Below are 14,717 nucleotides of genomic sequence, written 5' to 3' on the forward strand. Positions count from 1 at the left end.
TAGAACAAGCCAGCGGAGACTCTTTCCGTGCTGCCCCTTTGCAAAGTGCTGTCATAGGCCTGGGCCTTGTCGGCCTAGGCCAGGATACAGCGTTGATTGGTGTACTGATTGTGCATGGACAAGCAAATTATATCCTCACAAAATGTACTATGCATCCATGATGTTCATGGACAGGCATGTACAGCTTACAGCATATATATATATATATATATATATATATATATATATATATATATATATATGGAATGTGTTGCCTGGTAGGTACACTTCTGCCTTGCAGCATTTAAGTGCCCAGTTTGGATCCCAATCAGGACACTATTATCTGTATGACATTTGCATGGGTTTTTCTCCATACTCCATAAAAATGTGATTTGGGTCCATATACCTGTAGCTGCTGTTAGCAATAAATACACATACCATGTAGAAATGAAACTACAAGTGCACAGGGTGATTATTAAAAAAAAACTGTAAAAAGCTTAAAAAATCCTCAATGAACTGGGAGAAAAAGGAGAATTGTACTGCACATAAGTATATCTTGGTGTGCATGCAGAAAAGGTCATGCACCAGCTGGCATATAATTATATAAGCTGGGACTTGGAATAGAGATTCCAGTGAGAAATACCTGAATATATGCTACTTTTTCTCCTATGACAACATGCACAGGGTTTTTTGACATATCACTTAGCATAGCACATTCACATTTCATTGCTTAAAGAGGGGGTCACATTACGTTTTTCCATGTAAAAAAGTATATATAGGGTATAAATGACAGGTTAAAAGAGACCCAAAGCTCAACTTAATATTTCTACCAATGGAGTCTCCTCTGCAGTGGCTGGCAGGTACCTGGGCTACAAGTTATATACTCAACAACCATAGAGAAAAGGTGAGGGATAAGACATTACCTGAATATTTGCCCCTCAAAAAAACTTTATTAATTAATAATATAGTGATATATAACCTATAAAGTAACACTAAAATAACACTCTTATCCCCTAAATATCATAAGCTAGATAATGTTTTCCTTAAAACCTAACCCTGGGAAATTTTTAAATGATCCTTTTTCAGTAGATATGTTACAAGCATCCCTACCCTTTTGTGTACATCAGCTGCAGGGTGGGGAATCCAGTGCCCACAGCTTATTGGCTCAAGAATGACAACTGGCTTCCAGTTTCAGACCCGAACCTGGTTCGGAACAAACACAAGCTTATCCCTACTGAAGACCATCAAGTTTCTTAATTAAAGCAGAGTTTCAGATAAAACCTATTTTCTAAGCTGAGATACATATAAGTGATTTATTCTAATCATACAGTACAGCACACAGGCTGAATATTCATGTGTTCTGGGTTATAGGCTGGTTCCTTCAGATGATTTGACGCTAGCAAAGCTTTGCTATAGACACCACCTGGCTTACCCCTATAATCCTACCCCACTCTGAGGGACCTCCATTTTCTGTTAGTGTCCTTGGATGGACCTCTTCTCCCTGACAGAGAAATAATTGTAATATAAAGAAAAGTGAAATAATGTACAGTAGAGCAAACAAATCTTTCAAAACATGAACATAAGAAAAAAAATCAATAAGGAATCAGTCCTTAAAGTAAAAGTCCATATAAGCGTCTCACAGAAGTGTTGATTCCTGCTGAAAAAGATGGACCTTGAATCCACCACCAAAGTGACAAGAATGTGTCCCACTCTCTTATTAGTAACAGTCACTAACACTCACTAAACCCAATTACCATTCATTCTCATGAGAGGCAATAGCGCTTTAACAGTTATTCAAATCCATTCCAAATTCTCCAAATTCCATATTTCATTAGTTCTTATCTCACCAGCATATGCACTTAGCATATGCGGTAGAAAGAGAACAAAATAGTGTTCAATAGTGTATTACAGTACTTCCAACCACAAGCTTTTTTTAAAAAATAATTCACTCAGATTTAAAACTAAAATGACACACATTGAGCATAAAAGGCAGTCAGGTAACAACCCTGCAGCAATCTCACCACTCCACGGCAGTTACAATAGCTGCTGGTGTCTCGCCACTCGTCCTTCTGATGTACTAACGTCACTTCCGGTTTCCGAGTAATCACCAGCCGATGCGTTTCATCATATCAGACTTTTTCACAGGTTTAATAGTTTATTATTTTACTCTTCTTTAATTCTTCGATCAACTTATCACTTATTTTTAATACAACAATAGAAGCACTGCGTCTAGGTCAGTGTAACCTTTGTAAATTTTAGAAGCCTTTATCAGACCCCATGTTGTAAGGATGGTGTATAATGTTGCTTCAGGCACTGGATGTTGCTTCAGGCACTTGGGCGTTCACCTGTGGATATAGTGCAACGTATGCAGATAGCCGCAGAGTGCTATACAGGTCCATCCCTTTTTGTCAATGCAAATGAATTGTTAATCAATTCAGATAGCCCTTTGACTTACATACCATGGTCAAACTGCATAGCCAGGAAAGTTGTTTTTTTAGAGGTGTACTTGGGTTTTCACTTTACCCTGGATGAAATCTAGATTAATACAAAAGGGCACATTTTAAAATATGACTTACACAACTAATAATATATGGGAAAAAACATCTTTGTAATCTTAAAGCTAATGTATAGGCAAAACTTTTCTTTCTTTTTTTGTTTTTTTGGAAAGAATAAAGATGGGTAAAATCCTTGTTGGTTATTTTTTTGCTGTCTGTGTACAATTGGGGATACTTCCTTACTTTTCTTGTACCAGAAAAGTAACAGGATGTTAGAGGAATTCTCCTCTTATTTGTCACTGAAACAGGTGCCCCATGGGAAGATTTAACCTCGCTTTTGTTCTTGTGAAACTCTAAAGGGCCCAATCACATGGACCACAGTGCAGGAAAGGTGCGTTCCATCCATGTTTCCAGCACTCAATGTGAAAGCCCAACCATTTTTGGGATACACGCAGGTGCCATTACTTTTTTTTGCCATCCCAAATGCATGTCACAAATACCACAGTAGCATGTGGTTTGGTGTTAAGTTATTTACAAAAATAGTGCTTGCATGTTTCAGTGTGTTTGGCAGCCCATTCAAATGTATGGGCTGTCAAAACTGGAAAGCGAAGGACATGCAGGCCAAAAAATTGTCTTTACGTACATATACTGTAAACGGTGAAACAAATCAGATATAGAATGAAAGAAGAGAAAAATCTTTTGTCACAATTGAGGAAAGAAGGAAGAAAGCAAATGATCCTATTGCATTCTAATTAGCAAATAATAAATAAGATGGAAAAAAATATATTTTAATGTATTCTAATACGAATCTCCTTCTACTTCTATTTCTCTTCCAGCTTGCTGCCAAGGTAAGAAAAGTTCAGCTTTTATACTTTGTAATGCCTAAGTAATTATAAATATGGTACTAAGCTAAAAGGGATGTCAAATATGTTTGATAGAGTGACCTTCAAAGGCTATGTAGTTTGCATGTACTAAAATACTATTCAGTCAAACTAATTATGGTAAAACTGCCTTTACTGTGCAAAATAAGAAGGTCTATGCCATATAAGCTAGAAGCCAGAGTTGTAAAAATGGATGCAGGTTAGTTCATGGGTAATTCCACTCATGGAAAAAATGTAATTTGTCAACTTGGAAGAACTTTGTACACCAATGGTATAGGAAACACCCCCAGAAATGTAATTGCCTGCTTGTGGGTTGGCTCACTGATTTTCGCAGAAGTCTGCACTAAGATACAAGTCAGTTTTTAGGCATCCTCTGCAAGAGGCTCACAAGGGGTTAATCACTCTGCATTTTCCTCATTGGAGCCCTGCAAGTGCACCAGCAGTCACTCCCTTTCAGATTCACTGTACAGACAACAAATTACCTTTTCTTCAGAGCAGTAACAGATAGGACTCTGTAACAAAGTTTCTTAAACTCCCTGCAATGTACATTGATCATCACACAGAGGGGATTGTTTTTTTCTCAACAAAGGTAGTTTCTCTTAAATTCAAAAGACGCTCCTGACGTTCTTCCAAAAAAAAAAAAAATGCTGTGATAGGTACTGCATAGGGCAATATCCTCCAACAGCAAAAATCCTCTAAGTTTCAAAGACAGTCAGACAACTCCTTGCATCAACATTTTGCCATGTTATTATAATTACATTATAAATCTTACTACCCATTAATAATTTCTGCAATGAAAAAAACAGTTACTGGGGGAGATCATTTCACTTTTTCAATGCAGTTACAGTAAAGATTGCATTCAATTTTCAGAGGTTAAACATTATCTTTTCTACAGTCTCTAAGTGCCCCCTAGTAGGGACCTCAAAGTAGACATGTGCACACTGAAATATTTTGTTTTGGAATTTAGTTTTCGTCCGAAAAATACATTTATTTCGTTACTCCCAAAAATTTGTTTTTATTTAATTTCTTTCGTTAAAAAAGGCATTCCTCCTAAAATCCGAAATAATTAAGGTTGAATCTGTCATTGAAGGCTTATGGTGTCTGTCAAATGTTCTAAGAAGATTTGACAGAGCACCTAAACTGTACAAAGCCGCAATCGTACATTTCCGGTCAAATGTTCCGCCTACAAGCTATAGTAGAATTCTAATGTCATATGACACTAGTAATAATTATATTTATTAATTATTATTACTAGTCAACCAACATTAGAATTCTTCTATAGCCTGTGGGTGGAGCATTTGACCATAAATGTCCACTCACGGCAACTGCTTCGTCGAATCTTCATGTTGAATCTTTCCTCTCTGTCGAATAATCTTGGACTAATAGAGTTAGGTTAGGTACATTCAACCTTTTTTGCTATTGTTTCTATAATGTCGAATCTCTTCTCTCTATGTAGAATAATCGTGGACTAATAGAGCTAAGGTTAGGCACATTCGACCACAGGTTCGGTGGATACAGATTTCTATTGTCAGCATCATGTCGAATCTCCTATCTATATCGAACTGTTGTCGCAACAAAAAACGAAAATAAAGCATTTGTTTATGTCAGATCTTTCGGTTGTCAGATTCTGCGCGTTCGTTATCATTTGTTAAAACGATAACAAAAATACTTGAAATTCAGACTAAAATGCATTCGTACGAAAACGAATGCACATGTCTACCTCAAATCTCAATTGAATATTCTTTTTAAATTAGCTTAATAAATTTATGGTACATGAAAACAAAACTTGTGGGAAGTTTTCCTTTTTTTGTAAGAACGCAGCCAGAGTCAAAATAAAACATCCTGCATGCTGCAGAGGACCACTGAGCAGCCGTCTCTCTGCAGCATTTGCTATGCAGGGGGAGCTAAGCAGCTTAGTGAAATAACCCGGACAGCTTCAGTGCTTCTGCTGTGAACCCTGAGGGTTTATTGCTCCACAGTTCTTCCAGCTTAAAGGGTCAGTTGGGTCTTGTGTGCTTCTTGGTAATAATAGAAAAATACTCCCTGACCAGAAACTCACATTACCAAAAATGTAAAAGTTTTGCCACAGGATGAACAATCAATGCTAACTGCTTATTTACTTTGTTTAGAAAAAGCTATGTGTCCTGCCTACCCAACAGAACTGGTCTTAGCTTTGGATATGGCCAATGGTATGACACCAGAAATCTTCACAAGGATGATAGAGATGGTCACATCACTTCTGAGCAACATTGAAATCAGGGAAAAAAATTGCCCCGTTGGGGCAAGAGTAGCAGTGGTGTCCTTCAACACACATACCAAACATCTGATACGTTTTGCTGATTTCCACAGCCAAGAAAAGCTGTTATCAGCTGTGAAGAAAATAACTCTGGAAAGCTCTGGTCCTCGTGACATTGGAAACTGCATGAGGTTTGTAGGTAGGAACATCTTCAAGAGATCTGTTCAAGGAGCCACAGTAAGAAAGATTGCAGTGTTTTTCAGCAATGGTCCTTCCGAAGATGTTGCTTCCATAAATACGGCAGTGATGGAATACAACGCTCTTGGGATTATACCAGCAATTATTGCGTTCACCCCTGCACCTGCTATCAAACGGGCCTTTTCGGTATGAATCCACATTGCATATCTCAGTGTACCTATTGGCTATTATTATTTGAAAAGGAATCTTTTTATTCATTCATTTTTTAGAGAGATAATTATTCATTTTTTTAGGGAGAAGCAGTCAAACTTTACACTAAGAAAGTTTTAAAGGTTCTCCGTACTATTTACCTAGCTACGTCTAAGCTATCAACTTCTTAAAAGGGATGTTTTGTGACAAAGTTACAAAATACTTTAGATTGGAAAGTATAAACATGGCTATCAATGTGTATTTCTCTGATTTGTGCTTATTCTCTCACTGTTCCTCCATCTGTAAACTTAAATCACATTAGTTTTGCTCACAGGTGTAAATGTAAAGTATACCTAAATCCAAGAAGAAAAATGTAAGTGAGTAAGCATAGTCACCAAGAGACATGTTATTGGTAATCTGGAATATAATACATTTTTTTAACTTGGGGTTATGTACACTTTTGTCTCTCCAATAGCAGTCATAAGGAAAGGAGTGGAGGCTATAGCAGACATAGGGGTTGATTTACTAAAACTGGAGAGTGCAAAATCTGGTGCAGCTCTGCATAGTAACCAATCAGAGTCCAGGTTTTTTGTCAAAGCATAAAAGTTAATTTCACCTTTTGGAGCATGTTACATGTTCCACCCTCCATGTCATTTATTCACAGTCCTCTGTGAATGGGAAACTACAAGTCCCATCAGTCTTTGCAGCTGTCAGCTTGTCGTTTCAAAGAACTACCAGAGTTCTCAACCGAACCATGATAGTCTTTTCTGGTCAGTATGTATCTGCCTGCCCATATGAGGTACGAGCAGACAGATACACTGAGAAGTCTGCAGGAGTCCTGCATGGCCCCTGCGATCTGCTGATCGTGGCTGCAATGCTTTCCAGGCTCCAAGTAAAAAAAACAATAAAAGCACTTTTTTTTTACCAAAAAAAGATGTGCATTTATTATCATTTTAAAAAAAGTGAACTTATCCTTTAACCACTTGCCGACCAGCCGCCGAAGATGTACTGCTGCAGAATGGCATGGCTGGGTGAACCAATGTTACATGGCTTCGCCCTGGGCCACTAGGGGCGCGCGAGCAATGCCGGAGGCAGCTATTCAGACCCGCTGCTCGCCCCCAGAGCCGATACGAGTGCCCGGTGGTCACGATCACCGCCGGGCTCCTGCGATCACTGCTGACACATAGAAAACCGGAATCTGTGTATGTAAACACACGGTTTCCGGTTCTCAGAGGTGAGAAGAGACAGATCGTATGTTCATACAGAGTATGAACAGCGATTTGTCATCTCCCCTACACAGCTCCCTCACCCCATCAGTTAGAACACACACTAGGGAACACAGTTATCCCCTTGATCGCCCCTAGTGTTAACCCCTTCCTTGCCAGTGATATTTTTACAGTAACCAATGCATTTTTATAGCACTGATCACTGTATTAATGCCAATGTTCCCAAAAATAGTCCGATGTGTCCGCCATATTGTTGCAGTCCTGGTAAAAATTGCAGATCACTGCCATTACTAGTAAAAAAAAATGAATAATAAAAATGTCATAAAACTATCCCCTATATTGTAGACGCTATAACTTTTGCGCAAACCAATCAATATACGCTTATTGTGATTTTTTTTTACCAAAAATATGTAGAAGAATACATAACAGGGAAAAAAATTAAATCCACTTACAAGATAAAAACTTTAAAACAGCATGTCTCAAATCATCATTTCATTCACCGCAAATCTGCATGATGCTTCACAGATTCGGCTCCTCCCCTCTAAACGTGTGTCGGCATCTCATTAGCCTTCATCAGTAATTCCATCCAGGTTTTTTTTGTTTTTAAAACCCTGAACCTTTACAACTCCTTTAAATACTAAGTAGGTAGGATGTGGTCCCTGTATGCATTTTAATTTTTTCAAGGGTATATCTAGACTATCTTGTTAAAATGATTTACATGGTTTGAAACCTAATGTAATATTTATACTTTATTTTAATAGATAGATGATACGGGAACTTTTAAATTAATTGATATTCCTCTAAGTGCTGATTATAAACCACCATTAAGAACGTTACAAGCCTGCACCCTTTGTTTTGGTAAGTATTACAAAAAACATACTTCTATTAAACCAAATTAGTATTTTGCTTTTAAGAATAATAAATTATAAGGTGTACATAAAGCCCAAATTTTCCTTTTTAATTTGGATAGAGGGTTAAAACTTCTGCCATGTTATTTTTTGTTGTTTGCTTAACATTGGGGCAATTTCCCTTTACTGTCTGCCCCAGAGATGCAACAGGAAGTTAAAGGAAATTTTACAAAGTTAGGGGAATTTCCCTATAAGACAGTTATCACTAGAACAGGTGTTCCCGTTGAAAGATTTTTCTCCACCTCTTTTTCTGGTGACAACACTAAAATTTTTAATTTTCCATCACTCAGTGACATATATTTTAATTTTTAAAAACAACAGATCCACCATGCTGTGCAGGGGGAGGAGTGGCTGGCTCAAGCTGTCAGCAGGGCACTAAGAGACTGAGCCAGCTGTTGGTCAGGAATCTGGGTTGATAAAGACATTAAAGTGGGGATCCATCCAGAGCCTGGACCAGCTGAGTGACGTCAGCTGACAGCAAACTTTGGCCCGCTGTTGGCTGAATATGGGGGTGCATGTGGTTCTGCACTCCTGTGACCCACAGGAGAAGTAGGGCCAAAAGAAATTTGGCCCTACTTCTCCTTTAATAACTGGAGATCTTTTAGTCCCCATTTGTAGGATCTACCTACTGACCCTGCTAAGCATGGAAGCAAATCTATTCTAGCATAGTCAGGTTGCTTCTGTGCTGCCTCTAATGAAACCTACACATCAGTACAGTGTTCTTGTAGTTAGTCTAGTTAGTCTAGTTATTGTAGTCTAGTTCTATAGTCAGCTTGAGACATCACAGACTCAGACACAGTGTGATTGACAGAAGCCAATCTTGTGGTGTGTCCATCCCAGTTTTTGGAGCTCAGGAGAGTGAAAGGCTATAGCAATCATTTGACTTCAGCAACAAAAAAAAGGTACAAAGGTTTTTTGTTGGGTTTTATATTGTTTTATTTACACAGCAAACCTAAAGAAGCTTTCAGCCCTGTATTTACATTCTACTTTAAGTCATACCTCATTTTCAATGAAAGTATAATTTTTAAAGGTACTGTAGATTCTATGCTCCAAAAGTAGCATAAATAATTGTCTTTTTTAAATTCTATAAGTGCAACACCAAGGACAAAAACTTAAAGTGGTTGTAAACCTCAGACATAAAATATGAGCAAAATATGACCCTCCATAGTGTGTACTTGTCTCAATCCAGAGCACTAAGTGTAATTTCTGTTCATTGCTTCTATCAGCATGAATCACTTTTAACTAGTTTTCTTGACACCAAGAGATAAATAGTGATGGGGAGGGCACAGCCTGGGCTCTGTTCCCGTATGCTGTATGAAGGGGGTGTGTCCTTTTACTTTCAATCAGCTCTCAGAGCTCTCTACACTGATGTAACTTCAGCTTTCCACCCCCTGCTTTTTAGAGCAGAGAGATCCTGTGTAAGTTCTGCATTTTGAATGGATGTAGAAAATAGAATACTGCAGAAAACAGGTACAACTTATGTAGGAGGATTTGTTTAATTTCTGCGTATCACCCGAGACCAGTCACTTCTGTGAATGTTTACAACCACTTTAATTGATGTTCAGTTCTAAATGAAAAGTTTAATACATTAAACATTTGTAAAACAGATTTTAAACTGATATTGAAAGTTAAAGAAACAGCCTATTTTGCCCTAATCGCTCTGCTCCTGGTCATGGACCACATGAGGTAATGATGCAAGGTGCAATTTGGTGCCATTTGGGGGCAGAATGCAGAGCTGAAAGTCAGAAGTACCTGTGTTTTTTCTAACACACTGGGAAGTTACCCTATGTTCCTTTAAGGCAATTTGAAATGCTGCACCCTTTTTTTTGGGGATTAGTCCAGATTATAAACATGCAACTGTACAGGCCTGCCCAATAACCATTCAAAATGTATGTGCACAAAGTATGGTGAAAGTGCTCAATAGAAGGTCTAAGCCCTTGTACACATAGTCGGACATTCCGACAACCAAATCTGTCGGATTTTGTCTGACGGATTTTGTCCGAAACTGTTGCATACACACAGTCGGACAAAGTTGTCAGAAAATCTGATCGTACTTAATGTGATGACATTATTTCATTAGGACGGGACTATGTTCAGGCTGGTAGCCAATAGCTTTGGTCTAGGAATTTGATCTGAGCATGCGTGGCACTTTGTCCGATCGGAATTCTCTACACATGATCGGCAAAGTCCGATCGGATCATGTTGTCGGAATTTTTTTTAGCCCAGCTGGAAAACTTGGTCCGTCAGATACTCCGATGGAAACAGTCCGAAGGAGCCCACACACTGTCGTATTATCCGACAACACGGTCCTGTCGGACATTGTCCATCGGAATGTCCGACCGTGTGTACAAGGGCTAAGAATTCAACTGCGTTCAACTGCCTGCTTTTAATATTGATGCTTGCTCACAAGAAGACAATTCAGAACAGCCAACATGTATCGGGGGCTCTTAGATTTCCCGTGTATTTGGGTCTTGAGCTTGATCAAGAGATTGTGGTATATTTGGGAAAACAAACTGTTTCCTCAAATATACTACAATCCTGTAAGCCTGAATGCCTTGACCTACGTAAGTGACCACGACCATTGTTTTAACGGTTGGAAAGTAAGGCAGACTTTTTCATGTTACGTGGCAATGTATACTGTACACACACACACATATATATATATATATATATATATATATATATATATATAGTAGACTGTATTTTAGCCATCTGGCAAATATCAGACTTTATAGCTACTTTATTTACCCCTTCCACATATACTTTTTCATGAAATGTGTCTTGAAATTTGTATATAATGCTTTCAAATCATTTTAAATGTTATATACTATATGCTAAAAAAAAAAGTTAACTTCTTAAGTCTAAATCACCTCACCAGCAGTTATCAGATTCAGACCTTTCAATTTATCAGTGGTGGCCTCTGAGACCAGGGGCAAACCCAAACACTTTAAAAATGACTGCATGCACATACCAGATAGATGTTACCATCCATCTGGTGTGTGCATGCAGGCATTTTTAAAGTTTTTGAGGTGGCCCCTGGTCTCAGAGGACAGTATGTTCACAAATTCACTGTATAGATGAATGGCATAGACCAGCCTTTTTCTACCAGGGTGCCTTCAGGTGTCTTTGAAGGTGCCTTGGAAAAATACTTAGAAATTGGCCAAAAATGGTATACAACTAAGGCATACCGTAACATTCATGTATGCAAAGTGAATCTCTTTTATTCATCTAATTGGACACCAATGGAGCTGTAACCACATTTACTCCTCTTAAATAAACCATACCAAACATATAGTCCTACAGCGTGGCTCCCAGCCCCTAGGCTCTGTAACCCTTGGGTCCATTTCTGGATGATAAGTGATTGAGATACTCAACTTTCTGACCCCTTGGTGTGGGTGATCCGGTGAGTTGTGCTTTCTTGCTCCACCCCCCCCCCTTTTTTTGCCGTAAGTGGGGTGACTGCCCTGTCTTCAGTCTTCCCTGGATTATTCAGAGCCAGCAGAGCCATATTACCCTTGTTTTTAACAAAAAACCTTTGAAGTGATACACAAAGATACCTGCTTGTACATGATATCATAGATACCTTCACCACTTGCCCCTGATGAAGAGGAAAAATGCATGACCTTGAAATGTGTTGGGTATCACTCTGTTCATGTGTCCAAGAGTGATACAAAATTAGTGGTTGTGATATCATGAGCATTGTTATCTATATTGCTTATTTTACATCTATTTAAATGTACTGTACCTGACACAGTCTAGTCTGTGTCCTTTTATATTTTATCATACTCTATTGTCCTATGCTCAATTGGAGTTTTTGTCCTAGAAAGTCCCACTTGAGGGTCTCTGTTTGTTCTATAACTGAATAAGCTGAAGAAACTGATTGGTTGCCACACACAACTGCTCCAGTTTGATAAATGTCCCCCAGTGCAGATAGTATTCCTAGTAGTAATTCACCCCATGATCCCATCACTTCAAAAGAAGTGTTATCACTTGGCCTAAACATTGACACTTCAATACTTTTAATGATGTGTCTATAAAACCATAGATAAGAATTGCCCAGGCCAATTTTTGTCTGTTAAATTTGAACGTTGAACAATAGACACATAGTAGGAAAAGTAATAATGGCTTTGAATTTTGGTTTTGGCAAGGAATTTTAAGTATATAATATTCACCAAGGGAACCATACAAATGGATCCTTAAACCAGCAAAGGCCAAACTTTCACTGGAAGCTCATATGACTAGGCTGAAGCTGTCCTCTCCTAGACATATTATGAGTAGGATCAGCTCACTGGAATAGAAAATATTGCCTGAAAAAGAACAAGCAGCAATAAGATGGCTAGATACAGTCGCATAAATTATGAACATGCTGTTGCACCCATATAGAAGACATCATTCAGAAGAAACACTATCCATGTGGTCACCGGGAGTTGACATCAAAATTATGACAAATAAAAATAGTAATAACCACGCTATCAATCCCTTCTTGTTAGAATATAGATACTTCGTATAATAGCATCTTTGCAGTTTTGTTGACATAAATAGGTTTGACCTTTTCAATATAAATAATGGCTTTATATTCAATATTAATAATCTGCTTTTTATAACTGTCATCCTTGCTTATACAGTCATTTTCAATTTCAGATAAATGTAAGCCAGATCCTCAATGCGTGAACAGACCTTTACTTCAGAGGCCTCCTATGGATGTGGCATTTTTGCTGGATAGCTCATACAACATGCGGCAAGATAACTTTGCAGCAGCCAAAGGGTTTATTAGTACAATGATCGACAGGCTTACTGTCTCAAGCACTGGTGACCGGGTGGCTCTAGTAAGCAACACACCCCATAACTTTAGGCCAAGTAATGAAGCAAGCCCTCATGTTGAGTTTGATTTATCAACCTATGATAACAATATACTCTTGAAGAAGCACCTATTGAATGTCAAGCACCTACAAGGTCCACCTGCTCTTGGCTTTACCTTACAATGGACAATTAAGAACATCATGTCCAAAGCATCAAATGCAAGGAAGCACAAGGCTATCATCATAATATTATCTGGAGAGACAAGTGAATGGGACAAACAAACACTTGCCCAAGCTTCTCTGAATGCCAAGTGTCAAGGGTATCCAATATTTGTGCTTTTCACGGGTAAAACATATAATGATACGGAATTAATGGATCTTCCCAGCATTCCTGTGGATCATCACCTTCTGCAGCTCGGTAGAATTCACAAACCAGAGTTTGGATATGCGCTTGGATTTACCCATTCTTTTTTGAACTCCGTAAGGCGTAAGTACTTTTGCAAAGAAACAAATAAATATAAAATGTCTCCTCCATTGCATATACAGTAATTTTATATTTATCAGCCTACATAAAAGTATATCTAAAAGCAAAACTTTTGATTGTCAGTTTTGTTTGCTATTTGTATACTATTGGGGAGATGTTTCTTTACTTCCTGCCCTGAGACACAACATGAAGTCAGATGATAGCTCTGAAAAATAAGGAGGAACAGCCTCTTATATAGTTGTCACCAGAATAAGCAATTCAAAGATTCCTCTTCTATTCCTGTTCTGGGGAAAATCCACATTTTTTGAGGGAGGGAGAATCACTGTAGTGGAGACACAGATCTAAATTCCTCATCACTTTCTCCAGAATGCTAAAAGGTTTTGTTTTTATATACCATTTAAAACAAAGTACCAATTTTAGGAAAGCAGTTATGTATTTTTCACACATATGTTGTCTAGTATGCTTTCATATAGCATTAAACTCCATTTTCAGCAAAGACAGAAGATTCTTAATTAGAAACAATTCTGTTTCTAATTAACAAATCTGTGTTCAAATGTTCTAATCATGAAACAGATCCAACTATAATAAAACACAAAAGATTTATGTTGTATTAAGGCATAACTATATGAAATTTTGCATGTGATTCAACCGCCTGGGCCCATGATGTAAGAAAGGCCAAAACTATCTACTACTCTACTGTAGTTTTATTACCAAATATGTACATATGCTTTCATGTCCCTTTCAACACACTCAATAATTTACATAACTCCAGAGCTAAACAGGAACGTCCAAGGTTTAGGTATGAGATTAGAATCTTGATGCTTTTCATCATCTCACTGACAATTACAATGATTCCCCAATGCTCATTAAATTCAGTAAATACTGTTTTTTGCATATAGGATCAATAAATAAATACCCACCACCAGAAATGAAATCAAAATGTTCTGCTATTGGCAGTGTTGGCAGTACCCGGGGGAAAAGGCTGTCGTAAGTATATCATTTTAAATTTAGCTATGTTAAAGGTTTTATAAGATGAAATTGAATTATAATTTTAAAATAGTAATATGTATGTATAATTAATAATCTAGTTAAAACATATATTTATGAAATCTATGAAATGGTAAACATTAAGGTTGATATCAGTGGCGGCTGGTGTTCAATTTTTGGGGGAGGGCGGCAAACAAACCTGCCCCCCCCCTCCCCAGACATGGCCTTACTTTAGGAGGATGATGTCGAGATGGTGGTGTTGGTGCTGGATCCGGGGTAGGGCTCCTGGAAGCTGAAAGAGGCTGATGCTGCCCTGCCACCTGCTGCTCCTCGCT

The 14,717-nt window shown here is 38.1% G+C and overlaps 1 protein-coding gene across 1 annotated transcript in view; it reads left to right on the top strand.

Moving 5' to 3' along the window:
* The window catches only part of LOC143996451 (collagen alpha-6(VI) chain-like), a 357,097-nt gene that overhangs the window by 333,385 nt on the left and 8,995 nt on the right, over positions 1–14,717 (top strand). Inside the window, exons 34-38 of the mRNA XM_077491501.1 lie at positions 3,311–3,322; positions 5,485–5,975; positions 7,966–8,062; positions 12,754–13,398; positions 14,295–14,382. Coding sequence (XP_077347627.1) covers positions 3,311–3,322; positions 5,485–5,975; positions 7,966–8,062; positions 12,754–13,398; positions 14,295–14,382 — 1,333 coding nt within the window. The remainder of the gene's footprint in view (positions 1–3,310; positions 3,323–5,484; positions 5,976–7,965; positions 8,063–12,753; positions 13,399–14,294; positions 14,383–14,717) is intronic.

The sequence above is a fragment of the Lithobates pipiens genome, unplaced genomic scaffold, assembly GCF_037356315.1.
Source record: "Lithobates pipiens isolate NorthernLeopardFrog02 unplaced genomic scaffold, aLitPip1_a1.2 Scaffold_19, whole genome shotgun sequence".
Classification (NCBI taxonomy): Eukaryota; Metazoa; Chordata; class Amphibia; order Anura; family Ranidae; genus Lithobates; species Lithobates pipiens.